Source organism: Etheostoma cragini, chromosome 23 (genome assembly GCF_013103735.1).
Source record: "Etheostoma cragini isolate CJK2018 chromosome 23, CSU_Ecrag_1.0, whole genome shotgun sequence".
NCBI classification, from domain to species: Eukaryota; Metazoa; Chordata; class Actinopteri; order Perciformes; family Percidae; genus Etheostoma; species Etheostoma cragini.
Window position 1 is genome coordinate 4,778,894 of NC_048429.1, and position 10,685 is coordinate 4,789,578.

At 37.4% G+C, this 10,685-nt stretch overlaps 1 protein-coding gene across 1 annotated transcript; it reads right to left on the bottom strand.

The window, feature by feature from the left end:
- Positions 1 to 25: 25 nt before the first annotated feature.
- On the bottom strand, positions 26 to 7,925 carry LOC117938823 (probable polypeptide N-acetylgalactosaminyltransferase 8). The gene is made up of 11 exons (XM_034863730.1): positions 7,626 to 7,925; positions 6,064 to 6,304; positions 5,275 to 5,441; positions 3,977 to 4,160; positions 3,657 to 3,854; positions 2,370 to 2,484; positions 1,779 to 1,964; positions 1,497 to 1,634; positions 918 to 1,013; positions 675 to 842; positions 26 to 576 (listed from the first exon to the last, which is right to left on the bottom strand). The coding sequence occupies exons 1-11, from the start codon at positions 7,834 to 7,836 to the stop codon at positions 403 to 405; spliced, it is 1,878 nt and encodes a 625-aa protein (XP_034719621.1). The 5' UTR covers positions 7,837 to 7,925; the 3' UTR covers positions 26 to 402.
- Between the last annotated feature and the right edge of the window lie 2,760 nt (positions 7,926 to 10,685).

Here is a 10,685-nt window from a genome sequence, read left to right on the forward strand (position 1 = left end):
GTACCTTAAAACTCCTATAAAACTTTCTTGAAAAAAACTACAAAGTAGCTTTACACTTAATTAGCCTGCTGATGAGAAGAGTTCTTCACAAGTCATTATGTCCTCTAAGAAATGTTGAAAGCTGTCCAAAGGCAATCTTATGTCTTCATAAAAATGTTTTTCTCATGCAAAAACTGTAATAGCAAATGTTGAAGAGCACATACTTAGAAGATACAAGATAGAAACAATTGTCAAAACTTAGAAGGCCAAAATAATAATTAAATAAAAGTAATTCACAACATTCATTGATTGCACACTTTGACTTTTGTGGATCCAAATCCTCTGGTGCAAAATGTAAACTCACCCCAAAGACAAGCAGGCGTTCTTTCTTTGAGATGCAGTTTTTGTGCAATAAAGGCTCAGTTACTGTAACGTGTCTTCTGGGACATGCCCTCCAGTCTTTCTGTGGTCTTCGATTAGATGTTGGATCTTCCAGCTCTGACTGCTACACTGCTGAACAACAAGTTTGTAATAGCCGTCATCAGCTCGCACAATTTCCAGGCATCTCTTTGTTTCTCTGTTCTGGATAGGTCCGTTCTGGGAATTAAACACAACAACTATTAAAAATTATTTTTGCTCTAAAAACAGACCAACCTCTTTGGTGTAGATTTATATCTTAAAACTGTGTTATTTACCTGTTTGAAATCCCACAGCATGTGGAATTTCTTCTGCTGGGCCAATTTGCAATCATACAGTCCCGGGTTGACTCCACTGACGGGGTCCACCAGACAGCGGTTGTTGTTGTACTTGTGAGATTTGATTCCGCCGATGTAGAGTTGTCCGTCTGTGCGGTAATAACAGTGCTATGCCAAAGAACAAGAATTATCCTCAAAGAAGAAAAAACAGTCTGTGTGCATGCAGTGAATCTCTGAACAAACCTGAGGAGAGTAGTGGTGGCATCCATATACAATGGGTATGTTCCCAGGCATTGGCCCTTGGTCAATGCAGATAGCTGGCTCCAGATCATTTATGAGCTGCCAACAGAAGCAGAAACAGAAAGTAAGACTTTAAAGCGTCCATTAGAAACAGTGGCGCAACATACGTAATGTGTACATAATCATCTGGTGATATAACATCTCAGGCTCTAGCCCAGAATGCACATGAAAGCTACAGACCAAAACCATGGACAGATGATGAAAAGTATGATCATGTGTGAACACAACACAAAATAATATTTCTTATCAGCTGATCTTTACCTTTTGTGAATTATTGGATAATTGCTTCTCTTCAACGCTCTAAAATGTATACAATTGGAACAGGAAGAAAAAAAAAAAACTTCTGACGATGTGTCTTAAGTAGACAATGCTTTGTTTTAAAAAGGGTTGAAAACCACCAGATTCAAAGTCTTCAAAGATAATCAATATAGAAAATCAATTGTTTGAAATTAGACCTAAACAAAGCCTCCGGAAGAAGTGTGACACGTTGATTTTGATTCATCTGAAATCATTTCTACTCACCACTCCATAACCTAGCAAGTCCTGCAGAGGGTCCAGCAGGGGATAAACATTGTCAAGATACCACTTAAAGGGCTTGCATTTAAGCTTCTCTCTCAGCTTTTTCCTTTCCGAAACATCCCCGATATCTATCCCATGTTTCTGTAGGGGAAGAAAAACATGATAAAATGTGTTTTTGTTAAATAAGAGGAACAATGCCTATAGCATTAGTCATAAAAACCCTTATTAGGCCTTATTTGTGTATTAAGTCGCAATTTATGTGAGGAATTACGTGTCCTCCATTACCTCTATGGGAAGGTTCCAGGCAATGTTGACATTGTATTTATATTCATCCATCCACACCTCTGCCACCCTCAGCGCATTACGCTTCACCGTTTCACTCAAGTCTGGAAGATAAGGCTTTTTGGCCCGTTCAATGTGGGCAATTTTAGAGCAAGGTATAACTTCTATGCTTCCTCCACAAAGCCACACCTGCCAAAACACAAAAGTTCAAGTATTCACTATGTAGTATTTTCAGGGCATTTAACACACTAAATGCATAAGGGTCAACGTTTTTTTTAAGCCAAGCACCCCTTAACTAGTAGAGATATGAACCAGGGACCGCCTACTACATTTAGTATGGTCTAAAATGAGTTGCATATCAAACTGGTGGAAGTTGTGGGTGTGGTCTCGACCAACTGCCACTTTGCTCATTTGAAAGCCATGATGTTTCTCTCCAAGGTCGGTCAAACTTTCTGGTTGGGCAAAACAGAGAAGGCACAGCCGGATACCCAGGGCTTGGTTTAGCACATTATTACAATGACAGTGTAAAAAAAATGTTGACCTGATGACCTAATTACAGTGTTTAAGTCACTTTAATATCCCTTTAAATCTCACCCGGATGCCGAGTTCCACATTTTCACCACCATATATTTTCATTCCACCATCAAGGCTTCCAATCTCGCCAAAGAACTTACGATCAGCCACAAGAATCCCCATGACGGAGGGGCTCCTGAAGACAGAAATCAAATCGGTAAGACTTTAGAATGACAACACTTCAAACATTGTCAATGCAGGTTAAACACAAGCGTAATGAGAGTTGTTAATGCGTCACTTTCTCAGGGTCCATACATTTGTTTTCATTTGCTGAGATAATATCTTCTTTCACCAGGGCCAATATTTGAGGAATACTTATTTTAAAATAATATCTTGTTTTAAAGCAATAGATAATTTACAGTACATGCTAGTTTAAAAAAAAAAAAAAAAAAAACTGCACCAGTTTGCCTTCCAGAATAAGATATGCCAGGAACAAAAAGGAAAGAGGTCCAGTCACCTGAAGTAATGCCTCAATGTTACTTAAATTAATGTTCTCAATAGCACCGGATTGTGCATGTAAACAGATACAAAAATTACTTTTAAATGGAGGAATGGAAGCTGCACCTGAAGAATATTATACTAAACCTGTCTGTAAGGTTTTTTGTTAGATGGAGGCTGTGTTTGTCGTTCTACCTTTATGCATATTACAATATTTACTAGCTTATAAAGACATGAATTATTGCAGAGAGCCATTTGGTGTCAGTCTGTTGACACTGGGCACACATTGCCCAAGTGTTGTAAAAACATTAGTCTGCATCCTTGACATTCATTTTACAACATACTCATGCTCCACCAAAACAAGTTCCTTCCCGAGGCAATTTTGCAGGTTTTTCTGGTGCTTAGCACAGTCAAAGACGATTGGGATTGGTTTAAAGAAATGCCAATAAACCAGAGCATGTTTTTCTCCCCTCCCAGAATTAAGACTATAAAAACATACACATAGACTTTGTCTTCACTTAATTATCCTATAACACTTCCAATTTCACTTGTATGTGCATCTGCAAAACTGTCAGTGGAGCCTACCTGGAAAAAAAACACTGTTAAAAAAATAAAAAAAGGGAAATGTTTTGGCATTAGTGGAATGTCAAAATACAAATAATAACAGTTTTCCTGTTTTTAAAATAGCATCTCTCTTCAATACCAATGTCCCATGCTGCATATTAATAGGAACAGATGTGAATGGTATTGATCTCATCCTCTTATACTTATTATAATCCAAATTCACCATCAACTATTAGACTATGAACTATTGAAGTGTGTACGTTTTTGTGTGTGCGTGATTTGGATGAACTGACAATATAAACTTACTTTCCAGGCTGTGAGTCGTCCTTTAAAGCGTACCACTCAGGTCTGAAGGACTCGTACATGCACCACAGAGCCCAGTCGAAGGCATCCGCCGCAGGTATATAGGGTTTCAGTGTCAGGTCATCAAAATTGACTTTGTCAAACACTGGTGTCAATATCACAGTGCGTTCCTCTTTAATCCGAGCTAACAACGGTTCAGCCCTTAACACACAGTGAGAGTTTTACTTAAGCTGTATGTCTTAACAAATCACAAAAAGATGACAGGTTTATCACCACTATAGCAAAGCAAGGCAAACTTATTTGTAACTACTCAGATCACCAACCATTGCAGATGGACTTCTATGTGAGCATCTAAGATGGCCACTACGTCCCCCACAGCAACCCTCCATCCCGACAGTCTTGCCTGGGTGAGGCCGAGCTGCTCAGAGTGCCTGACTTTCTTCACCAGGCCTGGCAACACCTCATTGATAGAGTTGACGTATTCATCCAGTTTCTCCATTAAATCCACTACAGAAAGCAAAGATGAGCTGTATGTTCAGTGTACGCAGTCTTGTTGTTGAACAACAAAATACCCAATCTTTAAGGTGACCGGCCACACATATTTCATTACTTTGTCTGAATTTCTACCATTTACTCCAACATTTATTTCTGGAAAAAATGTTGTGTTTACCTTGTGTCAAGCCATTCTATTGTAGTATAGAAAGCCTGCAGAAAGATTCAGCTCGATTTGTGGCACTTTTCAGTAATATTCAACGAGCTAAGCTGCTTGACTCTGATTGGCTAACAGCTAGCCATTGAGAGTCTGGCTATCAGCATCCTTTACTCAGCGTAACTGGGCGAGCTCTTGAATAGTAATAACCTCAAGCAACATGATGTCAGACTGACCAGCTTTTGTAACTACTCCAATTTCTCTGTTTATTTCTTTTCAGTGGCTAGAGCTGACAGAAGAGGTAGCAGTTAATTTTCATATTCACAACATAACACAAACACATATGGACCTAACATATTTCAAAAAACGCAAGTAAAAACGGTTTTGTGTGGCAGGGCACCTTTTTAAAGGATTGGTTTACCCAAAAAAGTAAAACTTTTTGACGTTTTGGTGAAAAATACACTTATTAACTTAGTGCTGAAAGTCATGTCAGAAGATCAAAACAGACAACAAATTTAGCCTGGAATTGTGTGCCATGTAAACTTTTTAAAATTAGAAAAATGTAATGCTATTTAAAAAATAAAAATATGCATACTCCCAGGATCAGTAGTTTTTCCATAGTTCTGATGACAGACAAACCAAACTGGGAAATAATCTGTCCTAGCAACAACCTATAAATTAAAGCAGAAAGTTTGAGCTCAAGCAGATTAAATCCAAGTGCAAGCAGTGGCTATTTGAGTGTGAGAGCAAGGTTTTGATGGGAAATGATTTCTAAATTTAGAATGCAATATCAGTGAGAAATGCTCTCAAATTAAAAGAATGCACTCTTGAATGAAGATAAGGATATAACTCCATATTATTGGGAGTTTATTGAGTGGATAACTAGGACGCTTATTAAAAGTCCAAATAGCACTGTGAGTAATCTACTGTAGCCGGATGATGACTGGAGCCAGAAACAGGATGTCGACCTACCATTGGTGCTGTGGTCATCCACCAGTATGATTTCTTTCAGCAGCCGAGCTGGCGTCTTGTCTATGATGCTGCTGATGGCCCTTTTGATGATAGAAAGAGCTTCATCCAGGTAGATTAACACAACGCTGATTGAAGGCAAATCCTTGGGGTACTTCCTCTCAACGCACCTGTGAGGGGAGGGAAAAAAAGGTAGATTTTGTTTCCGAATAAACCATTTAAATTTTTTGAAAAAAAAGAAATGTCAACATGTTTTGTGCTAACCTCACATTTGTTCAGCCAAAAACTGTTAAGTGTACCCACTCGCTTCATTCTCATTGGGAGTATGTTTTTGTGTCATTCAATTGTTTTATGACAATATTGGTCCAAAAACAATGTCACAAATATATAGATGCTACATGTAAAGCTGAATTCATATCGTTCAGATTACCAGTTAGAGCAGAAGGAATATAAATGTTAAATGGATTTGTGAAGTATTGCAAAGAAAGCACTTTTAATATTTTAATAACCTGGTTAGAGGGATTCCTTGTATAATTTACAGCATTACTTTTCTGAAAATCCTTTTCACATTCAAGCAAAAATGTATATAGCAACTGAAATATCCCTAATCAAATCAATAATGAATCGAATCAAATTGAAAAGCAAATTTGATTGTGAATTGGAATCAAATCTATTCAGGAGATCATTGGCGATACCCAGCCCTAATTATAAAGGCATATTGTGACTACACCTGTGTATGAACCAGGTGTCGTTTATGATGGTTTATGAGTTCCTACAGAAAGTGAGAGTCACCTGGCGGGCCTGGTATCCGGGATCTCTCTGTTGAGGGGCAGCCTGTCGCTGAGGAAGGCGTTGTAGCCGTATCTTTGGTACAACCTCTCAGCTTCCTTCTGCTCCTCCTCTGATAGCTCATCGCCCCACTTGCGGAACAGAGCTGAGTTCGGGTATAGCTTCCTCACAACCTTCCTCTCCTTCTTCACCTCTGCATTGAGTTTCACCGGTTCCTTCTTGTCAAGTTTATTCATAAGATTGACTGTTGACAAAAGGGAGTAACTTTGTAAGTATGTGCTTTAACCTGTTTTGTTCTGCATAGTGACGGTTAAGAGAAATGGCTGATAAAACATAAATAAAGCATTAATCCTATTTTTATTAAAGTGCTTGCACATGTCGTTCACAATTTGTGTCAGATCTTTGTGGAACTTGATTCAGGACTGTCACTGACATGGACACTGGCACCCTCTTTGTCACTTTGCAGTGTGCGGTAAAATCAGTATGGTAAATAATAATTCCTCATTATGGCCAGCTCATTAGGCGCTCTTATTTGCAGTCCACTTACCTGTTTAAGTAACTCAAAGTATGTTAGTACATGGGTGTAATTAATGGTAGGGATATGGGACTTTTCAAATTTTAAAACAATGACTTCAAAACCAAGGAAAAAATCCCAAACTCTGCTCTTGCTATATCTCAAGCATCAAACCCTTTTTTTTCCTGCATTCTGCTACATTTGTATACAGGCCAACCAAAGTCCGCCTTTTCTGCACCAATTTGTAATGGACACGTCTTTACGTAAAAGAAAACATACAGTTACTCAGGCGGCAGGTGACTATATTCATAATGTCCTAAAGTGCTTTCAAATATTTATTCTTCTCTATCAACTTCCCATTGGTTATCCCTGTTGAGTCAACACATATGAAAGCTATGAGCATGAATTTGGCCTACTATGTGTTTTTTGTTTGAAAGTAAAGGCAAACACAAGTCATAGCACCTGCGATTGGGCTCACCAAAAAGCCATTGGCAATTATACGTACATTTTTGTAAGAACTGATTTGAGGATTTGCTGTTCATTTTTTGTTTGAAAAGTATAATAAAAGTTTCTTAGTCTGTAAAAAAAAAAATTTAATTAGCAGCTTATTAATCATCAGTTGATTGTTGCAAAACAAATCCAAATATGTTCCTGTATCCAATGGGATTATTTGATGTTTTTACTTATCATATAGCCCACAATAGTAGACTAAATACATTTCAATTTGGAACTGGTGATCATATAAAACAAATTAATTACATTTTACAATGATCAAAAATTGATAATGAAAATCATATTTAGTTGCAACCCTATTTAACATACCCAATATTTTTAACATCATTAAAAGTGATGTTTTTATGAGAAACAGGTCATATTCAATTTATTTGCTACACAAAAAACTATTTATTTTAAACCAAATTCAGTGCAGATTAATATAGACAACATATTTTAACTTGCAAATGCCCAAATCAGTGCTTTAGTATCCTAAAATCAAGTTGAAACTTAATATTGATACTTAAAGGACAGAACCAGCGGTTGGCCTGAGACTCACGAAGCTTGCTGATGTCCATTTCCATCCTGTCCAGCCTTGTGAGCATTCCCTGATGCCTGATGGAGACATTGTGATGGGCCTTCTGGAGTCTCTGTGAATGGGTATAGACCTCCCTCTTTATGGAGCCCAGGTATAACAGACACATACCCATGGCAAAGGCCAGAATGGATCCTTTAATCCAGCCTAATCTCATCCTGGTGCTTCTGTTCATGGCATGTGTTTTATTTCTTGGCCTTACATTCAAAAGAAAAGATAATATTCCCGTGCCTTTAATTTCAGGTGCTTCCTCTTTCTCCACACCCCTAACTGTACACACAGTTAGACTTACAAAGAAAATAGTTAGACACACATAGTTAGACACACAAAGAAAATATTCAAACACACATAGTTAGACACACAAAGAAAATATTTAGACACACATGGTTAGACACACAAAGAAAATAGTTAGACACACATAGTTAGATACACAAATAAAATATTCCCGTGCCTTTAATTTCAGGTGCTCGCTCTTTCTCCACACCCCTAACTGTACACACACACACACACACACAGTTTTCAGCCATCACTCTGATGCCCGGTTGGTTGCATTGCACCAAGTGTACATCATTGGCTGTAGTTACCTGGGAACAGGAAACAAGCAGTTCTCTGGCGGGGAACAGGACTCAGGACCGACTACGTAATTAGTGTTGCTATAACAACAATATTGTTCAGCATGTATAGCCTGTCTAAAAAGTTTTTTTCTAGGTATGTTGACAATCAGATGCCGTTGTTTCAATAAAGAAAAGTCCCATCGAATTAATCTTCTAATCCATATCACGTTCTTCTTGTATCCCATTAGCTCCTAGCTATAAGATGCCAGGGAGAAAATACAAACAAATTAAGAAAAAAAAGATTTAATAATTTGGTTTGAAATGATGATCTAGTTTAGTTTGGTAACTAAATATATCATTTTTAATATACTGCCATACAGGGTCATAGCTAAAACAATTGCCTTAACTCTTCAATAGGCAGCAAAACATATATTTTTTACCACAAAGAGCAAGCTGTGTGTGTGAATATATATATATATATATATATATATATATATATATATATATATATATATATATATATATATATATATATATATATATATATATTAACCTCTAATTATTCTAGACCATTTTATAGAGGGTTGATAGAATTGTAAATATTGAACTTAAAGCTATGGTGCGTAGTTTTGGTTGCTGCCATTAGGAATTCTAAGTAATGACCACAACGCTGTTGCATCCACATGATACCAGCCGTCCATAATTGTGCACACGCCCCCACTCCTCCTCCCCACATTTGTAAGTAGCCAAGGAGGACAAGGAGGATTATAAAAACACTATGGACTCTTGCTAGGCAGGAAGTATAATATATATTGGGAGAGGACACATCCCCCTCAATATTTAAATTTGCCACAAAAAAAAAAAACTTTAAGTACAGTAGCCTACTTGAGTAAATGTACTTGTATATTGCACTTTTATTGATCCATCCATGTCTCCGCTGTTGAAGACAAACAGGACCCTGCATCCTTGTGTTGAGACACATCACCAACCATCTGACTTTGCCTTTGTCAGAAGAGACAAATGTGTACACTGGATGGTTGAGCTTTATGTATTATTCAGTAACATGTACAACAAATCTTTTAATTCTTTCAAACATCAAAGTAGAAGGAAGGCGTAGAGCTAATTCCTGATTCGTTTGTAGACGCAGGATAGTTTCAAGTGTTCCCTTTGGCATGCAAAATACTGTACATGGACAAAGACACCAAGGGTAACTGAAGATATTAAATGGGGTAAAGAATTGGTTCCTCAATGACCTTATCAAACATGAAGATCTAGACTAATATATCATACAATATATTCTAAAATAACACTCCTGATAACTTAAGGGGCCTTTATTTATCAAAAATGATTACAGTAGATTAAGGATCAAAGTAGACCTTAAAATCTTTCAGTTTTACTCCTGCTGCTCTTCAACTCAAGAAGGGCCTCTTAAAGGGATAGTTGGACATTTTGAAAAATACACTTTTTCTCACAGATGAGATTGGCTCTGTCAAATGGTAACAGTATCTGTATACCAACTCCTCTAATCTTTACAAAAACACACGAAAATGTTGCTATCTGAAGATTTTACTCAGGTGACATTCTGGACTTTACCTGAACAAGACAAATGTTTGCAAGAAATTGTACCAGACCAAAAAGTTAAGCAAGCAAAACATTTTACAGTACAGCAGCCAATTCTATGTCCGTTAAAGTAATGTCATCCGTCTCATCAATTTTTAACGGTAATCTAAAAATTGATGTAATCCGCACTGGAGACACAGTAAACAAAATTGGAACTTAAATTTTATTTCACATATATGTACACAATAGGCAAACAAAAGGGGAGAAGATTATAAGACTTTAAAAAGGGACTTATAATGGTTCACATTCCAGTTTATCCTGGTGTGACCTCTCAAAACAATTCTAAAAATAGACATCACTGTACTGATAAAGATTGGCATCAATAACATTTCAACCTGTGAGCAAAGCACACCCTATGACAGTTTAATGACCTTTTTACATTGTCTGGGGGAGGGGGGAATACACCTCAAGTGCAGTGGTGTAGTCTAACAAATTGTAGTGGGTATCCTGAATCTGCCTTTGGGGGAGGGGGGCATGTCATAGTGGGGGGTCTAGCTGTTCTCCCCCAGGGTTATTTTGAGCATCAAAGACTTAATTCCCTGCATTAAGTTAAATTATATTCATCAATTTACACTGCAAATACCTTTATGACAATTCAAAATACATCAAACATATAATGGGAAGTATGTTGTTGCGTATCATTGCATTTTTAAGTGGGTATATGGAAATCCTGGAGCTTTCTTAGTGGGCATACTGCGTATACCTGCGTATCACGTAGACTACACCACTGCTCAAGTGGCATATGTGAGAGCATCGTGGGAAAATATATCCTGGGAGTTACTTTATATGTATAGTTGTGACAATAGAAATGAATAATTTACAAGCATACATTTTTCCCTTCTTTCAAAAA